Source organism: Zeus faber, assembly GCF_960531495.2.
Source record: "Zeus faber genome assembly, chromosome: 7".
Lineage (NCBI taxonomy): Eukaryota > Metazoa > Chordata > Actinopteri > Zeiformes > Zeidae > Zeus > Zeus faber.
Window position 1 is genome coordinate 31,405,092 of NC_137203.1, and position 21,831 is coordinate 31,426,922.

The 21,831-nt window shown below is 46.7% G+C and overlaps 1 protein-coding gene across 1 annotated transcript in view; it reads left to right on the forward strand.

Moving 5' to 3' along the window:
- LOC307232841 (protein crumbs homolog 1-like) overlaps window positions 1-20,359 on the forward strand; it is a gene marked incomplete at both ends in the record, with an annotated part of 21,001 nt that extends 642 nt beyond the window's left edge. Inside the window, 12 exons of the mRNA XM_080004039.1 lie at window positions 5,749-6,450; window positions 7,052-7,247; window positions 8,610-8,749; window positions 9,611-9,796; window positions 10,184-10,297; window positions 13,098-14,072; window positions 14,753-15,300; window positions 16,326-16,491; window positions 17,170-18,034; window positions 19,169-19,285; window positions 19,460-19,586; window positions 20,138-20,359. Coding sequence (XP_079860165.1) covers window positions 5,749-6,450; window positions 7,052-7,247; window positions 8,610-8,749; window positions 9,611-9,796; window positions 10,184-10,297; window positions 13,098-14,072; window positions 14,753-15,300; window positions 16,326-16,491; window positions 17,170-18,034; window positions 19,169-19,285; window positions 19,460-19,586; window positions 20,138-20,359 — 4,358 coding nt within the window. The remainder of the gene's footprint in view (window positions 1-5,748; window positions 6,451-7,051; window positions 7,248-8,609; window positions 8,750-9,610; window positions 9,797-10,183; window positions 10,298-13,097; window positions 14,073-14,752; window positions 15,301-16,325; window positions 16,492-17,169; window positions 18,035-19,168; window positions 19,286-19,459; window positions 19,587-20,137) is intronic.
- Between the last annotated feature and the right edge of the window lie 1,472 nt (window positions 20,360-21,831).

The window sequence follows — 21,831 nt, forward strand, 5'->3', positions numbered from 1 at the left end:
GCTGGCCTGTCCACACACACACACCGCATGGTGTGTGTGTGTGTGTGTGTGTGTGTGTGTGTGTGTGTGTGTGTGTGTGTGTGTGTGTGTGTGTATGTGGAGGTTGCTGGGGTGGTGGGTATTTTTGGAAGCCCCTTCGACGTAACGAAGCGCCGCTGACCCATTTTTCCCGCGACCTTCATTTGTGGGAAGAGCCTGAACCCTCGTTAAAATTGTGGCAGACTGACGGCAGGGCCTTTGGGGGGGTTGGATCGCATGCAGGGGGGGGGAGCATTGTTGGCCATTGCCATGGCAACGGGGGCTAAGGAGTCCGGCTGCACTGCACTTTTTTTTTGTCCAAACTTTGAATGGAGAGAGGGAGGGATTAAGAAGCACCATGAGACAAAATAAAGGGACCCTCATGTCTTTTTTTTTTTTTTTTTAAGAAAAACAGCTCAACACCACAACATCCCTGTTAATATGAGAACAGACGACAAAACCAATGTGGGATTTAGATAGACATCTCAGTCTGCCAGTGTACTGTGACATATTTGGAAAGATTTGGGGGTCTATGACTAAAGCAAGGCAACCACCTGCCGTGAGACCCTAAGAGTTCCAATACTGCCGGGACAAAAGCCCGGCGACTTCAATAGAATTCCACCGCACAGCATTGGTGCGTTTGCCGGGGGCATCCCCCTCTTTTGAGCATCGCTGTTTCATAAGTCATACACACTGACTTGCTTTCATTATGCAACTTGCAGTCAATTTGGATTGCAAGTCCATAAAAATGGCCTGTGCTGGGCATTCACATTTACATTTACATTTACCTTTGTCTTTGCTCCAAGACGGTAACATTTTGTTGGGGGTGTTTTCTTGGTCAGTTAAGTTATTGGGGATATTTTTTGTCATCCACATCAACAGTTGGCCGACCACAACTAGCCACGCTGGTAAATCAAATGCACCACGACTGCAAATCAATCACTTATCATGCGTGCGCGACCTTCATATTCTAGGTTGAGAAAAGGAGGACCCCGCCACCAACAATGGTAGGAGGCTGGAGAGGAGCAGGTGCATCAGTGTGTGTAGCCCTCTGACCAAATTGCTCTATAAAGAATTAGGTCCTTACCTAACTTGCGTGAGAGACCATTGATAAGAGCTGCCAACAACTAACCCGTGACTCTCACTAAGGTGACTGAGAGGCCTTAGGTTACTTTAAATTGAGAAACTGCTTCACTGGAGCACATCTTCCATGCACCATGCTTTATTAAACTCACCTTGAGTAGTTCTGCCGATGGCCATTACACCTATGCTGTACACTCTACTTTTGTATTAACTAGAATAAACATGAACACATTTCTACCAAACACAAACACAAAAAATAACAAACCACTATTATGTTAACTGCAGTTGACAGCATTGATGAAACAGGAAGAATTGAATTTCTCTAGTACTCTTTCACGAAATAAAATAAAATAACAAACTGAATGAAATACAGTCACTTCACAGTCATTATCCAGTCGCTAAACTAACCAACAGGCCTACCACTCGTGGGCGCGCATGTTGGAGCTCAAAGGTTGAGGAAGTTAAAAACAATAGTATCGCACTCCTGATGGAAAACAGCAATAATCCAAGTTCTCAAAAACGGTTTTGAGTTCGCAAGGTCGTTTATGAGCAGGCCTGAATATTCATCATTAACAAAGAGTGTTTAAAAAATATATATATATTTACTTGGGCATTACACCTGCAAATCCGATGAATGGCTGTTTTCTAAAAAGAGCCAGCTAAATGATGAATGAAAATATGGGATTTTTTTTTAAACAAAATGATGTTATTATCTTTAAATATTTTATTATGTTTTGTAGTTTTTGGGAGGCAATGAAATGAAAGCTCAAGGGTTTCTTATTCGCAGTGCGTATTACATCATCATATCAATAACTTCATTCCAGGTATGAAAAACTGACTTGAAGACAAACACATGGCAGATGGTGCTAAAAACAACACACCGTGTTTATTTGTCCCCATCAGAGGACACACAGCCGCTGATGGGTCTCGCCTCAAACATGGTCCGGTGGGGGTGGGGTGGGGTGGAACTCATCTCTGGATAGTGTCAGCAGACAATTCCACCCCCCCACCCCCTCCCAACTCTAGCAGGTAGGGGGAGTTGGACTGGGGGTGGGGGAGGGGGGGAGCTCTGCACTATGTTATTGTTGCGGTCTGGGGGTGGGGGTGGTACTGCCTGGTACGGGGCGCTGTTGAGATCAACGCTGACCGTAACTGTGATCTATGAACTGCTTCACGACACAATGTGTGTGTGTGTGTGTGGGGGGGGGGGGGCTAGCTGTAACATCAGCGCGCTGGAATGTGCCATGAGTGTATGCGCGCACACACACACACACACACACACACACACACACACACACACACACACACACACACACACACACACACACACACACACACACACACACACACACACACACACACACACACACACAGTGCCTCTGATAGTCTTGCCTTATCTGCAGAACTCCCACTTAAGGGGGGTGTGTGTGTGCATGTGACAGGTAGTGACTCCTACACTGAGACGCAGCGCAGGCACTGAGCACAGCAGGACTTGAGCGCTTGTAACTCTTATTTATTGTACTTTTAGGTGACAACATAGAGGCAAATAATTAGGGCAATTTTGTGGCTAAATTTGCCAAATTGTAACTGATAAGTTTGACAGTCGGAGTCAAACTGGAAGAAACAATGCTATTCAACCAGGAAGGTGATAGTTGAACCACTTCACAGCTCTCTCTGAAGGTGTACTGATCCTCATTTACGCCTTATTCCAGTGCTGCCAGAAAAACGGCAACATAATCTTTTGTTGCATTTTTCAAATTTTTACCAGATCGGGGGCTGCTAAGCACTTGATGAAACAACTTCCAGGTTTTGCTAATCTTTCGAAAACAGTTAACGTAGAAGAAGTTGCCTGACCCCATGTTCTCGTGTCTGACTAGTATGTTGAAGCGCACTTTGCATCAAAGCGTGGCCGCTCTTTGATATATCAAATTGAATACAATGTCTCTCGACGATGACGCCTTTGCAGATTCATTTACACAGAAAAATATGACTGCCTTCTCTGAAAGTGTCCTGTGGTATCTGGCACCAAGTCATTAGCAGCAGACCTGTAAGTTGCGAGGTGGGGCCTCCATGCATCGAGCTTGTTGTTCCAGCACATCCCACAGATGCTTGATCGAATCAGACCCTAACCCCGGCAATCCACATGATGTAGAAGAAAACGTTATACATCAGAACAGGCCACCTTCTTCCATTGCTCCATGGTTCAGTTCTGACACTTATTGAGGGCACTTTCTGTGGTGGACAGGGGTCAGCATGAACACTCTGACCAGTCTGTGGCTACGCAGCCCCATACGCAGCAAGCTGTGATGCACTGTTTGTTCTGACACATTTCTATCATAGCAGCATTAACTTTTTCAGCAGTTTGTGCTACAGTAGCTCTTCTGTGGGATGAGACCAGGCGGGCTAGACTTCATTCCCCACGTGCATCAATGGGCGCACATGACCCTGTCACTGGTTCACTGGTTGTCCTTCCTTGGACCACTTTTGGTAGGATCTAACCACTGCATACCAGGAACACCCCACATGACCTGTCGTTTTGGAGATGCTCTGACCAGTGTTGCCAACTCTTTTCCAATGAAGGTAGCTAGCACTAGCTCCAAAGGTTGCAAAAGTTTCCAGATGACACCATGCGCTCATTTGCATATCGATAACACCATTGCGTAATTATTTGTATAAAGCTCAGTGGTTGTGTCGAGAGATATCACCTTAAGCCATATAAATGGTAGATAGAGAGATCTCTAGCCAAATCAAATCACTATATATATTTGAAGTAAAAAAATAAAAATAAATTCAGAATCAGAATCAGAATCAGAAATCTACAAAGGGAGGGAGAAGAACATACAAACTATTTACATATCAGAGAAAATATTTTTGTATACTGTGTACAGGAATGTATTGTAGAGAGTCAGCTATTTATTATCTAAAACTATGTATTTATTTATCTATTTATTTATGAAAAACGATGTATGAATCAGTATCCATTTATAATTATTTAGAGAAATAGGGATTAGTGATTGGTAGTTGAGCACACTGTCTGGCAGGCATGCACAGCTTATCTGGTGCAGCTCTCTGGCCACACCTACCCCTCTCCTCTGCGCAGAAGAGCCGTGGACTGCGATTACTGTGAGCAGCAGGCATGGGAATTTCCCTGATGGTCCGAATAAGTCGCTAAATACGTTGTTATTCGCTTTTAAGAAATACAAATCGCTAAGGGGTTCTGAAAATTCACCTAATCTAGCGACAAAGTCAACAAGTTGGCAACACGGGCTCTGATCCAGTCCTCTAGCCATCACAATGTGGCCCTTTTCAAAGTCACTCAGATCCTTACGCTTGCCCATTTTTCCTGCTTCCAACACATCAACTTCAAGAACTGACTGTTCACTTGCTGCCTGATATATCTCACCCCTTGACAGGTGCCATTGTAGCGAGATGATCAATGTTACTCACTTCACCTGTCAGTGGTTTTAATGGTGCGGCTGATCAGTGTATATATACACTACGCACGCGCGCGTGTGTGTGTGTGTGTGTGTGTATGTGTGTGTGTGTGTATGGGTGTGTGTGGGTGTGTGTGTGTGTGTGTGTGTGTGTGTGTGTATACACACACGCGTACATGTACATGTGTTGGTAGCTAGTGAAACTAGCTTTCATTGATACTATGCTCCAAGTGACTGCTCACTGCTCATCTGCTCACCTTCTACTTTAATAAGTTTACACCTAACACCATCTGCTCTGACCTTTAGTCTGTGTGTATTTCTGTGTGTGTGTGTGTGTGTGTGGGGGGGGGGGGGTTACTCTTCATTACCAGATTGATTTCTAAGACCCTCTGAAGACGGAGAGGAGGTCATCGTCACAGATAAATAACTGTGTAAGCCCAGAGCATAATGCAGCTCAACAGCCCAGGCATGTGCGCCAATGGGAAGCATTAGCTCCGTTCAGTTCTTTCGCTTCTCTTTTTTTGTGGCTCTGAGTGGCCTGGTGAATCCCAAGTACAGAGGTGGCTACTTAGGTACCTGGACTTTACACAATAACTTTATGTCTTTGTTATGTCTTTTATGGATGTGACCCATTGTGTTTGGGTCACATCTCTCCTTCCAGCGTTTTACCAATAACAGTCGATTGACATCATCAAAGAGTATACACACACACATATTCGGTTAATTTCACTAGGGGCTAGTGAAATGAGTTCCAGTAGACAGTGAATGCCATGTAACCTTTTGTTTAATTAAAGTACTTTGAATTTAACCAAGTTGAATTGCCTAAATTGAATTTACTGAAAGCTACTAGCACTTAGTAATTTCAGTATTTGACCAGCTATGGTCTTACTCTTACTCAACTTGTTAGGTGAAGTACTTGTACTTATTATGAATTCATTTTGTATTGACAGATCGCTTAAATAAGATGTATCTATCTATCTATCTCTCTACTGGACACACAAGGATGAAATGGGTATTCTTTTTTGAATCTGGGTAAGATTTTCAAAAAGCTCATTTCACATTACACAATGTATGGATGCTCTATACCAGAGTATAGAGTATCCCTTTCATGTGATCATGAGTACTCCCCTCCCATCTATCCATAGTTGAGGAAGACATATCGAGTACCTTTTTTTAGCAGCCAAATGTAATCTAAGTGTTTTCGCCTCTCCAGGGCTCCTGTGTACGGCCTCGGCGGAGAGGTGTCTCCCGACGCCATGCAACAACGGCGGCACCTGTCTGGACCACATGGTAGACTATGCATGCCTCTGCCCCAGGGCCCCGGTGTGGTACATGGGGAAGAACTGCGATGAACTGTACGACCCGTGCCTCCAAACCCCCTGCGCCAACTGCACCGGCACACTTGGGACCGGCGAGTACGACTGCCACTGCCCAGACGGCTTCACAGGGGCCAACTGCACCCAGGAGCTGGACGAGTGCCAGAGTAACCCGTGTGGGGGCGTCCGTTCTCACTGCATCGACCGAGAGAACGGCTACACCTGCCACTGTCCCCTGGGACGAGCAGGGCCAGACTGCCTAGAGAACGTCACCCTTTGCGGCGAGGAGGAGGAGACGTGCAAGAACGGCGGCACTTGTGCGGACGTCCCTGATGCCGGGCCCCGATGCCTCTGCGCCCCGGGGTTCCACGGCGACGACTGCGGGGGGAACGTGGACGAGTGTCGCTCCGAGCCCTGTCACAACGGGGCAATCTGTGTGGACGGCATCGATGCCTACCAGTGCTTCTGTGTGCCTGGATTCCAGGGCTTCCACTGCGATCTGGACATCAACGAGTGCATGTCACAGCCGTGTCAGAACAAAGGCACCTGCGCGGACGAGGTGGACCACTATAGCTGCGAGTGTGCGCAGGGCTTCAAGGGTACGCCTGCTCATGGAATGTTATGTAAAGCAACAGGGACGTTTTGCAGAACCTACGGCTTTGCTTACTAGTTGCTTCTGCGGTCGCTGGCGTCTATTGACTTTCATTGTTAACCAGGAATTGATCACAAACAGATGATAAAATACCTAGTTTTTCAGACTTTTATGAAGTTTTATGTTAAAATATAATTAGGAAAAGTGACCTGTTGAGCAGGGAACATGGTAGACAGGAGGAGGCACTACAGGGAGGGCACAGACTGTCATACATGTGTCTGTTTTGTCTTTTTTAGTATCCTTTAGCATTCCTTCATTGGCCAGACGATAGATACAGGCACAGGATACTGTAGTTTGCGAGCCCTGGTTTAGAGAATGGTTTTACTGGTACATAGAATACATGTTACATGAAAACAAGTACTGCATATGAAGCAAAGCATGCTATGGAGACAATAATTGCTTAACAAAAACCAACCATGAGTTGGCCACACAGGGGCCAATCCTGTTATTCATCTCTGGTTACAGTCATGCTCTAAAATCACACAGGTTTGCAAAGCTAATTACACGTGTTGCTGAACCGTGTGTGTGCGTGGGTGTGTGTCCTAAAGGGATTAACTGCGAGGTCGAGATCGACGAGTGTGAGGTGCAGCCGTGTCGAAATGGCGCCACCTGCAGGGACCACGTCGGCTTTTACAGCTGCGAGTGTGTGGCGGGCTTCCGGGGCCAGGACTGCGAGGTCAACATCGACGAGTGCGCGAGCATGCCCTGTCTGAACGAGGGCGCGTGCATAGACCTGATTAACAGGTGGGATTACCACACACACACACACACACACACACACACACACACACACACACACACACACACACACACACACACACACACACACACACACACACACACACACACACGCATACACGCAAACATTCACGCGCACACACGCATGCACGCACACACACATATTTAAATGCAAATAAACAAACAACTCTCCCTGTGTCTCCCAGTCCCCGTTTCTGTATTTCTTCTTTTAATTTTTGCTTGTGTTTGGATCAGCCAGTCAGCAGTTTTAAACCAAGAGTACCATCTCACGGTATGTTTGTACCACCCGGGTCTTCCTGGCAAGACACCAAAGTTGACCAGGAGACGGGAAGCAAATCCTCTTACCATCTGTCATTGCGATGAGTCACTGGGTGGCTAGAGGAGCCGTGAATACCTGGCAACAAACTACAGTATAAGAAGCAGGGGTGAGGGAGTGTGAGATGGCATATACAGTATTTCCAAAGGATGAGGAAAGAAATAAAAATGCTTAAGATAATAATAGTTTAGTCTCTGTTGTGGGAGGGTTTATTTTTTACCATATGAAAATACGTTAAAATATAGCACCCTTACTCATTATAGTATTATCATAAAACACCATATTGTGTTTGTATTTTATATTGATCATTGTCATTTATTGTTACTTATAATAATTACAGTATATCATACATGTAATATAATAACACTATTAATAATCTATAGTATGTTTATATACTGTGGCTATAATATTCATTGTTTTCCTATTCATATATAATACAATTATAGGCTCCAATTATCTTTACCTCCTATCAGGTGGCAAGTGTAGGAATTTAAAATAGGATTTATTTTAATAAATGCCATGCATTAATATGCAGAAACACATTTTTGTTAACTCTAGAACTTCTGTAGTATAACTATATGTTAACTATGACATTATTCTGTAACTATCCTGATAATGATTTGAAAATACCATATACTATGGCACTATTGTAGCACCATCAGTAACAAGTCAATAATACCAAGTTTTTTAACGGTAGTTCAATTAAAACTAAACAGTATATACTGTATATAGTATAGTAATTCTGAAGATACCGAATAAGTGCATTTATATAATCCACTACTACAATCCATATCTTTGCAATCTGCATATTCTGCTTTTCTTTTTGACATATTTTCACGAGTATAGGTGCAACTGCAGTATATCTCATCACAATAATTAATTTGTAATATGTTATATGTTCATGTAGTATGAATCAATAGTTAGACCAATTACAGCACCATTTACACAGGAGGTTAATATTTTACCACGATTAAAAGTATTCCCCTGTCTCTTTAAACAGTCTTTGCTCCCATCTCTCTGCCATTCCCCAGCTTCAAGTGTAACTGCAGTGGGACAGGCTTCGTGGGGGACTACTGCCAAGAGGACATCCTCGAGTGCGCGTCGGACCCCTGCCAGAATGGAGCGCTCTGCCTGGAAGGGGTCAAGCAATACAGCTGCCTCTGCTTCTCAGGTACACACATGACACGCGCGCACACGCGCGCACACACACACACACACACACACACACACACACACACACACACACACACACACACACACACACACACACACACACACACACACACACACACAGGTGATACAAACTAAGGGAGATAAAAAAAACCTATCCCTTCAACTTTTTTTCCCTCTTCATGGAAATTAAATAGAAAAGGAGATTTTGGAATATCCTTTCGGCTGCCCCCGTTAGGGGTCGCCACAGCGGAGCATCTGCCTCCAATACCTTCTGTCCTGCGCATCTTCCTCCCTTACACCTTCCTCCCTGCCTGCATGTCCTCCCTCACCTACTGGTTGCAAAATCGCTGCCGTGTCATATAGGGCAAGATTCAAGATTCAAGATAGAGGCAGAGGCTATCGCTGAGGTGTTCCATTGCCTAAATAATTTAGCACTGCGCTGAATTTAAAAAAGTGATGCACAAGCACATTGCACAAGATGCGCAATTGCGGTTGCAGATGTTTCCAGTGTGTGTGTGTGTGTGTGTGTGTGTGTGTGTGTGTGTGTGTGTGTGTGTGTGTGTGTGTGTGTGTGTGTGCGCACGAAACTTAGTTTCAGGCCAAGCAAAAAAAAAAACTTCCACATCGTTGAACCTAAGATATAACCCGGCGTTTATGTAAATCAAAACCATCTGTGTGCATGTGTCTGGTTGTTAATTTGTGTGTGTGTGTGTGTGTGTGTGTGTGTGTGTGTGTGTGTGTGTGTGTGTGTGTGTGTGTTTGTCTTGATTGCAGACCTAGCTACAGTAAAAAGCTACAAAAAGTACGGTACAATTTCCCAATCCTGAGCAACAATCTCAAGTAAAAATTTGTCTGACAGGTTACGAGGGGGAGAACTGCCAGGTGGATATAGATGAGTGCACACTTCAGCCCTGCAAGAACGGAGGGGTGTGCTTCCAGCGGTCAGACGTGCTGAACTACGGCGTGCTGCCCGAGCTCAGTGGGACCGGCTTCAGCTACGAGAAGGCATCTGGCTTCATCTGCCACTGCGTGCCTGGGTTCACCGGTAGAAATCCGTCCATCCAAAGCTTGATCTACAATCGTATTGAGACCAGAACCAGCTCAGTTTGGAATAGTGCAAAAGCGTGTTGAATGGGTGTGGGTGGGCCACAGCGATTGGTGTAGTTGGTGTATCTAAAAATAAAGTGCTTAAGGTATAAGACCACAGTAGAATTTGATATCATCACAATCCCATGGGACATTGCTGCTTTGAAAATGTATCGTCGCTGAAGAGTTCTGTCAGGTGCATACTGGGGCTATTGAACAGAGCTGAAAATATGCATCAGCAACAGTCGAGCCATAACCAAGGTTATGGATGGATGGATGGATGGATGCATAGTGCGCCCCCCAAATTAATAACAGATGTAACCCCCACCCCCACCCCCACCCACAGGAGAGAACTGCACGGTGAATGTGGACGATTGTGAGTCTGATCCGTGTCAGAACGGGGGGAGCTGCCAGGATCTTGTCAACGCTTATCGCTGTGCGTGTCCAGATGGCTTCACAGGTAGGAACAACCCCCCCCCCCCACACACACACACCCTTTAAAACCACGTCCAACCCCACCAACAACACAGAACTAACGTGAGAGAGACCCCCCCCCCTGTTTTGGTCGCGCCTCACGGCCTGCCACGCGATTAATTCCTCATTAGAGAAGATTTGTCAAGGCATCAGTCAAAACAGGTGGTGTACAGTAGCTTGTGGCGGGAAGGGCTTGGGGCTTGGGGCTTGGGGCTTGGGGCTTGGGGGGGGGGGCTGGTCGCACACAAAAAACACCAAAAGAACTTGACCTTGCAGTAGTCAACCCCTCCACAGGAGGAATTTAGCCGAAAAAAGAAAAACGGTCTATAGCGTTTGGCGGTCACTAACGCCAAAGCTCGCAAAAGTGGAAAGGGCAGCGGGGGCAGCGGGAGTGGGGGGGTTTAGAGGACATATGGTATGGAGGAGCGTGAAAGACAATAAGAGCTGCCATATGTCAACTGTCCACCTCAGGCATTAAATGTAGGGTGTCGGGGGTGGGGTAAGTAGGGTCTCCCAAGAAAATGTATCGCTGAGCGGCGGGGGTGGATTACGGCAAAGCTCCGCATAAGCCTGATTAGAGCCTTACGAATAAAAGGAAGGCGATACAAGCAGGTTCTTCTTGGAAGAAAAATGGTGTCAAAATGTACCACGTCTCCACCTTCATGGCATAAAACATACGAGACCAGGAAGTAGGGGGCGTTTGAAAACCACCAAACCACCAAAGTGAGATGCAGTATATGGAATTATCGAATTCACGAACATGCATTGTTAAGTGATCTACAAATTGTTGAATCCCATTCAGGGCCTGATCCTCTTTACCACATCGGTCACAATTTGGATGGATCATGCACAACTCCCTTATCTATGTTATTCACAACATAGGAAATTAGTCAGCGAGAAAGACAACGTTGCTCTCTAAATCATCGGAGTCACCATTGTTACATATTGAGGGACACACAATTTCACAGTCGTCTGGCTCCTTCCAGAATTCTCATCCATCTCAGACTCCACCTTCAATCTGATTATCATTCTGTATTCAGGGGCCTGAAACTTGTCTTCAGGGGCTCAGGAAAGTTGGCTTCTCGGGAAAGCCACCTGTCCATTTTAAGGTCTGTTTTTAGGGGGTACAAAATGAATGTTGGGGGCGATGTGAACCCCCGCCCCGTTTGCCCCTTATTCATCACACCGATGTTACAAACCATTTTCACCTTTGAAAATGCTCTGATGGCTGTTTAGTCTTCCTGATGAGCCATTTGCCTCTCATGGGTCCTTGAGTGATTTGCACTGTATGATTAGTCCAATTTTCAAGTGAGATTTGGAACAACCTACAAAACACTCTAGTTAGCCCAGTACGTAGTGAGACACAACCTCCCCCTGTCCACCGGCGGCCCATTAGATGTCTGCCGGTAGTAAGAATATCTCACCACTAGTGGGCGTCTCCAGGATGGTGCTTCCGATCAAGAATAAGGGTGAAGAATTCCTCCTTGTGAATGCTGACAGGGGCCAGCTGGAGGTCTGGAGGCTTACTGCTGCTCTGTCTGGGACCAGGCTGCAGACGGAAGGATGGAGGGATAGTAGGGAGGGAGGGGAGGGAGAGGAAAGGTGGGCAGGGCTGCAGCCACTCCTGCCTGCCTGGTACAGAGCGGAGGAGTGAAGGCATTTTCTGCTTCGTAAGCTACGAGAAAGCGAGGGAGAGGGATAGAGAGAGAGAGAGAGAGAGAGAAAGAGGGAGAAGAGAGACATTGAGAAAGAACAGAGAGAGAAGAGAGGTGTGTTTTAGAAGACAGACAGCAAGGAGAAAGAGCCAGCAAATAGAAAGAGTGAGTGGAGAGGGTGAGACAAGATCAGTGGAGTTAGAAGAGAAGGAGCAAGAAAGGAAGAAATAGAGAAATAGGGAGAGAGATAGAGAGAGAGAGAGAGAGAGACCTTGTGTTGGCTGTCATCTACTTGGGTGAGGAGTGTTGGCTCAAATTGCGCTGCTGTCCTGTGGAGTTTTTTTGGGGGAGCGGGTGGGGGTTGGAGGGATGAGGGCGATTCTTCTGCTGGTGCTCTTGTTCCCCGGCGGGCCTTGGAGGCTAACAGGTACAGTATATAATTAAGGCTACATTACGAAGAAAGGTCGAAGAGTGTATGTGTGTTCATCAGTGCTTGGGCGGAGTCTTGGCACTGAGAGAACTAGCAGCTTTAAACGTCCTCGGGTGTAGTGTGCGAAGGGACTATGGTAATGCGAGTTGACTGGTGCTGCCAGGCCTCGATGCAGAATGTGCTTTGACGAACCTGCTCTCACCATGCACCTTAGCTCCTGAATTGCAAATGGATACACAGTTTAAAATCATCAGGAGTGATGGGAGTTTACCTGGCAAGCGCCTCAGTGCTACATCTCAGCAGAACAGCCAGCTTGATCGGTGATCAGACATTTAACTATTTCACGGGAGGCTGCAAAATTCAATTTACCATTAATTTTGTAATTGTTGGCCATCAGCCGTTTCCTCTGCAGCAAATGATGAGGATGGAAATCTGTGCGTCTGTTGGATTAGTTCTGTATTTAATTACGTTTGGTGTGGCCTCCCAGTTAGTTAAGTAATTTGATTGATCAGAGTTTGTTTATTTAATTGGTTAAATGGTTAAAATGGTTAAAATGTTGTCCAACAACATGCCTATGTGGCTCAGTACGAATTGCGCAATGTATTATTGTGATTCTCTGAGTCTCTGTGGGTGAAATATTGTTGTATGGTATTTTTGTATTGTTGTATCTTAATATGTGAAACACATTACTCTCTACCCAGGTGTGCACTGCGAGGTGGACATCGACGAGTGCCAAAGCAGCCCATGTCGGAACGGGGCCACGTGCGCTGACGGCGCCAACTCCTACACCTGTCTCTGCCCAGAGCCGCAGCCCGGCCAGGAGCCCTGGGGGGGCCGGGACTGTGACGTCCCGCTGGTGGGCTGCCAAGAGCACCTGTGCCAACATGGTGCAACCTGCGTACCGCTGTTGAGCGAGGACAAGGAGCACATCTTTGCCTGCCTCTGTCCGCCAGGCTGGGCCGGGGAACTCTGCAACATCTCTACCACCTTCTCCTTCAACTCCAAGGCTGGCTACATACGCGTCCTGCTGCCTGTGGCTGAAAACAGGATCCGACGGGCCGAGCGTGACCCGGAGCACGGCCAGGGGCTGCAGGTTCAGCTCCGATTCAGGACCACCCTGCCCGACATGGTGCTATATCACCGGGGCAACGCCGAGCATTTTGTCTCCCTGGAGATGTCGGGAGGCCTTCTTCGGGCCAGGGTGAGTGCCAGGAAATCACTGGAGGTTACCCACCGGTGGCCGGTCAACGACGGGGAGTGGCACACGGCCGACGTCAGCGTGGATGAGAGGCTAGTCCTGGTCGTCCGAGGGCCCGGATGCCTGGGAGAGGATGGGTGCACCATCGAGAACAAAGCCCACAACCACCTCCTCTTCCTCCAATCCAGCTCCTTCCGCCAGCTGTACGTAGGTGGAGTGCCAGAGGAATACACAGATGGTACGATCGGCGGGCAGCGCGGGGGGTTCGTGGGCTGCATGGAGGACCTGCGTGTGGAGGGCCGGCTGCTCATGCCGCAGGACCTCAGAAGGGAAGAGAATATTGGGATGGAACTGGGATGCTACAAGAGGGACTGGTGCGCCGAAGACCCCTGTTCCCAGCGAGGAAAGTGCGTGGACATGTGGGTCCGTGCCAGCTGCGAATGCCATCGGCCTTATTACGGTGAAAGCTGCCAGCAAGGTTCGGACCGTATATCAAATATTGAGCCAGGTGCTCCCAGAATACACAAAATATACTGAAATAGCGGTTATATTATGTTTAAATATTACAATTCATAGTTTTATTTCAATTATATGTTATTTTGGAAATAGTATGTGATAGTATATACTATACTCATATTCTATATAAATGGTTTTATATTGTAATGTATTTGGTAATTCTCCCAGATATAATAACAAATACACTATGCTATTTGCTGTTTATACAGAATTATTTGTTCTGCTTGTATGACCATCATAGACCATCAAGGATATGGATATGAAGGATATTTAAGCTCCATATAGCTGCACCACTCAGTGTTAAGATGGAAGGAGAGAACGGCTGCACCAGTTAATTGCACCAGGAAACATTTACATCACAGGTTCTGATTCTGGTTCACAAATATTACTAAGAGGGCAGAGAAGATAAATTTTGATTGGAATGTAGAAAAAAAATTAATTTCAAATTTTGAAAAACCGTCGCAGTAATCAATCCTGTCTATCCTGATACCAGGTTATAGGAAAACATCCTAAATCCAATGGGGGGTAAAAAAAATCTAAAGATGATAACAAATGGACAAATAAGGAACAATTTGAAATAAATTTGATTCGGCAGATGTGTGTGGGTAATTTCCTTCCTGACATCCCTTCCCTCTTACCCAGAACTACCCTCTTGGACCTTCAGCCGCGAGGGCGCCAGCAGCTACGCTGCCTTCCCCATCGGAGAGTCCCACCGGGACAACTTCACCATCTCCTTTCTGTTGCGCTCCCTAAAGCGCGGCGGCCTGCTCCTGCAGCTGAGCCGGGGAGGGAAGCCCTACCTGACCGTTTACCTGAAGGAGGGGGCGGTGGCCATCTACAGCCCCCACACCACGCTGCTGTCCGAGGCTGGCTTTGTGACGGACGGACACAGCCGGCTGGTGGAGCTGGAGGTCCGCTTCGGCAATGTGGTCTTCCCTGCAGCCGGGGACCACCGGGCCCTAGGCAATGTGAGCGTGGAGGCCGGTGATGTGGCTCACGTAGGGGGGCTCCCCACTGGCGGCAGCTTAGCCTCATGGGGCGGGTATTTCAAGGGCTGCCTGCAGGACGTACGTCTGGACCATAAGCAGCTGACGGTGGGGGCGCATCCGCCCGTGGAGGATGTGGAGGTTTACGCCTCCAGCGAGGAGAAGGACGTGCTTAGAGGGTGCCAGAGTGATGAAACCTGCAAGGTAAAGAGGAAGTGGTCCAAAGATGTAGCGCCAAGGGTGATGAATGCCGCAGCCTGTCTGCACTTCGGAAACACGATGGAAAACTTATAGGCTTGAGTCACAAATTCTGGTGACCTTTTCTATCTAAAAATATAAAAAAATAAGGCATTACTACTTTAATGGCTTGATTATTATGCACTGTCTCTGTGTAATTTGAACAGGTTTTAAGTAACTAGAATCACATATTATTTAAGACAAATTTTTTGCAATTGTCCAAAGTGCAACGTTGGCAACAGTAGGTTGCTGGTACGAAGTGCCACAGCTTCCTATTTCTAGTCGCTTTTGTTAGAGCGGATGTAGCCAACAAAGCTTATTTGCAGAAGTACAAGAAATTCAATAAAACCTTGAAAAATCTGAAAATACACAACACACAACACACACGCACAACACTGTTTGACAATATTGTGAGCTTCCCATTCTGAAAAGGCAATTTAACATGTTGTGTTTATGGCCTAAACCTTTGCATTTAAGCACAGTGAGAAGTTGCAGAGTATTACGTTTATCAATAGTAAAGTGTTCAGCGAGGTTGTAATATGAACAATTATAAATTATTGGAACCAACTCTTTAATAAAACCTGGGTTGAAAAATTGGCCAACCAGTCCTTGGCCATAGAAAATGATGACATAATCTTTGCTGAGTTAGTCTTTATTAGATCCGATGCCTGAGAAGCCTTGGCAGCTCTGCAGTGCAAATGGCCTGCCTCTCCCAAATCGAAAATGCATGTCATTTTGAAGTGCGTGATACCTTTCTGACAGCCTTTGATTGGCGATATATAATCACACCTCTTCTAAAGAGTAGTTCAATTTAGTGCATTAAATCTCTATGGTCCTGACCTTCTGTGGCTCACACTGTGTGGTCACATCAGGTGAGAGATTTTACAAATGAATGTTAAGTCCATCCATTTGTGTGGGTCTCTCTCTCTCTCTCTCTCTCACTCTCTCTCTCTGTCTCTTGCTGGCTTGCACTTTCGCTCTCTCCCCAACAGGATGAGCCCTGTCTTAATGGGGGTCAGTGTGAGGTAACCTGGAACGACTATAGGTGCATCTGTCCCAACAACTTCACAGGCAGGATTTGCGAGACGCGCCTGTGGTGTGTCGATGAACCTTGCCCAGCAGGCGCACGGTGTGTGGACCTGAGGGACGGTTACGAGTGTGCGTAAAACAATCTCAAAACTTTGCCATCATTTCCATAAACTTAAACATTTCCATAAACAAGGGATTTGAAACAGTATTGAATATTACATTCCAGTACAGCCAAATAAACAAAAAGGTGCTAAAGGGATAATTAGTTAACAACTTTCAATGCGTGTAATGGAACTATTATACTAGGATTTGAATTCCATAGCGTCAAAGGATTTATTTATCTATGCTTAAATAATAATAATAATAATAATAATAATAATAATAATAATAATAATAATAATAATAATAATATAATTTGTTAAATACTACATTTATATTAAGTGTATGATATTATGTAAAGTGTGGGTGTGGTGTTTTTGGATTGGTTTTAGCCTATGCCAACTCAAAAAGATTTTGCTCCCCCAAAACATGTGTAGAGAAAATGTAAAAAAGGTTTTGAAAAACTGTTTTTCTTACTCGATTTATGTTTTTCATCACAACTTCTACTTGTAATCAAGTAAGTTATCCCTGCAGTAGCAGTATTCTTTTGTTCTCTGGTTATGTCCTGAGAATCGTTCACTACAGTGACTGTAGTAAATATGTAGGTGTTAAATATATGATTCATGCATTACCATGAAACAGAGAAACCTGACTGAATGTTTAACGACTCAGTTCTGCTCACAGGACTATTCCCTTCTTTACCCCCAGGTTTAACCGACGCGACCTTGCAGGACAACGCCCTCCAGTATGCAGCCAACGGCTCATTGGTGGACCCTGTCACCAGCATCACCGTGGACCTGCGCACAAGGGATGAGAGCGGCGTGCTGCTACGATCTGCCAGCCGAGGCGAGGTCTTCTGTCTTGGCCTGCTGAACTCCAGCCTTTTGGTCAAGCTGCGCAGCGGGGAGAGCCCGACGCTGCTGGCCTTCACCAGCGAGAGGAACGTCGCCGACGGGGCATGGCACCGCATCCACCTAGCCATGGTCGACCCGGTGCTGCCCACCTCCCGCTGGCGCCTCACTGTGGATGGCCAGCGGGCAGGTGGCAGCCTGAGGGTGGGCGGAAATCTCAACTTCCTCAACAGCAGCGAGGTGTGGCTGGCGCAGAACTTCACCGGATGTCTGGGAGAGGTGAGGGTGGGTGGAGTCTACCTGCCCCTGACAGAGGTGCCCCCGGACAGACCCCAGGCCAGCCGTTTCTCCAGACTGGGCGGGCACCCGCCCACCGCGGGGTGCCGAGGGGATCCCGTCTGCCAATCCCAGCCTTGCCTCAACGAGGGCGTGTGCCAGGACCAGTTCAACGACTTCAACTGCAGCTGTAGACAAGGGTGGGAAGGCGACTTCTGCCAGACGGAGACGGACGAGTGCTCCTCAGGGCCCTGCGTCTACGGCACCTGTACCGACATGCTGGCCGACTACAGGTGCCAATGCGAGCCTGGGTACACTGGCAAGGACTGCCGGGAGGAAGTGGATAACTGTTTAGAGTTCAGCTGCCGGAATGGGGGGACCTGTCGTGAGACTGTCGGAACACACACCTGTGCCTGTCCGCCGGGGTACACTGGCAAACGTTGTCAGTAAGTATGGACCCCAAGTCTGGTAGCTGTCTGGTAAATCTAGAGATTTACTTGTAGGGGTGCAGCTATACCATTTTTTCTGAGGACTGTCTCTTGGGTACTTGCCGATACCAAGTACTGATACGAATACAGTGGCAGTAGCTCAGGAGGTGGAGCAGGTTGTCTAGTAATGGGGAGATTGCCATTTTTGTCCCAGGCTCCTCCTGGTAGTGTGCTGAAATGTCCTTTGGCAAGACACTTAACCCCTAACTTCTCCTGATCAGCCTTGCATGGCTGCCTCCATCAGCTTATGTATGAATTTGTTTTCAGTCGCTTTGGACATACAGTAAGCCTTGATGTCATGCGATGTAGTAAATACTGACATTTCAAATGCAATAACGGTAAGAGTTTGTAGATCCTGTGTGTTCGTAATTTTTTGATGATGATTGATTCACTGCTAACCAGATAACGATTCCCAGCCAAATATCTGTATCAGATACCTCTCAGTTTCCTCTCCCAATCTGGTGACTTTGCACTTCCATTGTGATAGAAATATTGTCGTTATTGTGTTTTATGCTGCTTTTTGCAATGACAGAATATTGATTATTATTATGCAGCCGTATGAAATACTCAAGTGTGATTGGTCTATGGTGGCAATCAGCTCCCGTCAGTTATTTCCGAATAATGACCTATAACTTTTAATGACAAACGTTGTCACGGGCAACCATTTCTCCCTGTCTGTATTCACATCTCCCACATTCTAATGCTAACACTAGCTAGCGGCAACATCTTGTGCCGCTACAATAGAAGAATTGAAGCGATGAATGTGGATATGTCCAATTTCAGATTAATAACTAAGTAAATATATTAGTCTTATGTAGGGCAGAGCTTGTTTTGTAGGGCGAATAGTGCACTGTGCTGGACCTCTTCTTTTCCGATACTTCCCGGCTGGATGCACATTATGCCTCATATATTGTTCCAAAAACTGGCCTGAATATCTTTCACTGGAAAGGTGCCCAAGTTGGCTACAGTATATGGGACCTGGCAAGAATCTTTGGCAACACTGATCTTCCAGGCATTCCTTTAGTAAGGGCCGGAATCCACCTTTTTGCTCCCACTACGTTACTGAATTTTGTCCATTTTGTTCTACAATAGGTGGCGTTTCCCTCCAGTGGCATGCGACGCCAACACCGAATGCCTGAATGGCGGTGTGTGTATGGGCGGAATCTGGGGCGGCAACTGCAGCTGCAAGCCCGGATATGTCGGGGATAGGTGAGAGCGGAACTTTTAATTTTATTTAAAAAATTAAAAAAACCTCAAACCTGCGACATCCCCTCTGTGTGCCTGGAAAGTGTTCCGAGGGATCAGAGAGAGGCCACTGGTAAAGATTAGGCCAGCGCTGTCAGACAGCTTTGGGCTGAAGCATCGGTGATGCTGTCGTTTCAGGTGTGAGACGGAGACGGACGAGTGCGCATCCAGCCCCTGCCTCAACGGCGCCACATGCCTGGACAGGCTCAACCACTTCCAGTGCATGTGTGCCACGGGCTTCAGCGGCAGACTGTGCGAGAGTAACGTAAGTAAAGTGCGCAAGGGGTTCGCTTCGCTCGCAGGTCGGCCGGTTGTGACCGCTAAGCTTCTTTTGGCTCAACTTCTTCTGCAGGGTGCTACTATACTCTGCAGTGGGTTGGTCCAGGTCCCCAGAGACCCTGGATGTGACCCACCTCATCTTCAGAGTGCGAGGAATTAAATATTGTACTTCAAACCAATCAAGTCTGTGCACGTTTGGATGTCTGTGTGTGTGTCGTGCTCACAGAGTATTATTCTCTCCCCTCGCACTAATTCTAGCTCTCTTTTCATCTCTCCCTCGCTCTACCTCTCCCATTTCTTCCTCCATCTTTCTCTCTCTACCTCCTCCTCCCCTCTCTCCCTCTCTCTACATCTCCCCATCTCTACCTCCCCCTCTCACCCTACTTACCTCTCTCTCTCTATCCTCCTCTCCCTCACTCCCCCCTCTCTCCCCTCAATCTCTCTATCTACCTCTTCGTCTTTCCCCCTCTAAACCTCCTCGTCTTCCTCCTCCCTCTCTGTTTCGCTCCCTCTCTCTCGCCCAAACCCCCCCTTCAGAAAATGGACCACCTGGAGGGAGTCCACTGGCTGCTGGTGGCCATCCCCTTGGCCAGCCTGTGCGCGCTGCTGGCCATCCTGGCTGTCTTCGTCCTGGTCATGACGGCGCGCAAGAAGCGACAATCAGAGGGCACCTACAGCCCCAGCGCCCAGGAGGTTGCCGGGGCGCGGCTGGAGATGGGCAGCGTGCTCAAGGTGCCTCCCGAGGAGAGGCTGATCTGAGGCTCTCACCGGCAGGCAGGGAAGTCCGAGGGTGATGCACTGGTACTGAAAATGCTCCGACTGAAAAGCCCCTCGCAGCGGAACCTCCGGTACAGAAAGTTCACTGGAAGAGAACGTGAAATGAGAGGTTTCCTATGGAAGGTTGGGCAGGAGGGCGTTCGTCTGGAAGACATCTCAAGGCCTGATCATGCTTCTCTGTCTGCACATAATTGAAGGTGCAACGGAGCGTCCGCACAGCTGTTTGCTTTTATATTTGTGCGGATTTTGTGTACGCTACGTGTCCACTGGGGGGCAGTGTCACATTTTGTGAATCACAATGTACAGAAAACATTGTAGAAATCAGTTTTTAGTTTTTTCCCCCAATCTTTATTTGAAAACTTTAGACACCAAAAATATGGATATAAAAATAAAAATCCACTTTTGAACTGCATCCACAAGTCGCTACCAATCTACATTTTCTTTTGCGTTTCGAACCTGCCTCCCGACAGGAAGTTGGACAATTCAACCAATCAGCTTGTTTGACATCCAGGGCCGCACAACGCGTATCGATTTGGGAGGTGTGACCTGTGCTTACCCATAACCCCCTTCGCTGCGTAGCTCCGCGGAGATGTTTACGTGTAGCTATGCAGAAGCATAAAACAGGCTTAAATAAATACGACGAGGATTTATTTTAGGGGGTGTCTTATCACTTGCCAATGCCTTTGTCGGGGAAAACCACCAAGCCTCGTAGGCAGAACGGGCGAATCGTAGAGCATAAATCCTATTTTAAAGGATGTCGCCCCGACGGGAACTCTGCGTGGCTCTTACTCGGACTTCATTGACCAAACACGTGTTCCGTGTGGAATTCCACAAACTTCTGACTTTGCTGGGATGTTCATAATGTCTCTATTATCATATCAATGTGCACTACGTAGTTTAAAAAAAGGCAAACCACTGTATTACTTTCTCATTCCATGCTGTGTAAATATAGAATGTTTTTTGTTGTGTTGGATCAAAGGTGTAAATATGCTCCAAGAGTTCAGATCATTGTATTTTATTTCAGTTTTTTTTGTATGTGTCTAGAAGCGTTGTCATTTGTTCAAGAAATCCTCCTGTTATTTTTATGGTATAGGACTGGTGAAATCGATAACATGGGACCCTTAGCCCAAAGGAAGCCATAGGAACTATACCAACATGGCCAACGGTAAGAACAGGCTTCTCAGAGCTCTGTTAAGAAATCTGTTGTCGGGAGAGCTGCTCAGGTGGTCTTAAATAGGTTTGCGTTTTTATGATAGACTCAGATCATGACGATATTTCTTAATTTATTTCTTGTAAAAAAATCCACCACAAGTTAAGATTGCTTTGCTCTCTTGTTTGGGGGTTTTAGTCAAAACGAGAAAAAAAAAACAACCTCTTCCAGATATACCATAGCAATGACATGGAGGGTTTCTTCTATTTATTTGTTGACCTCTTCGACCTCTGATGCCACTGTA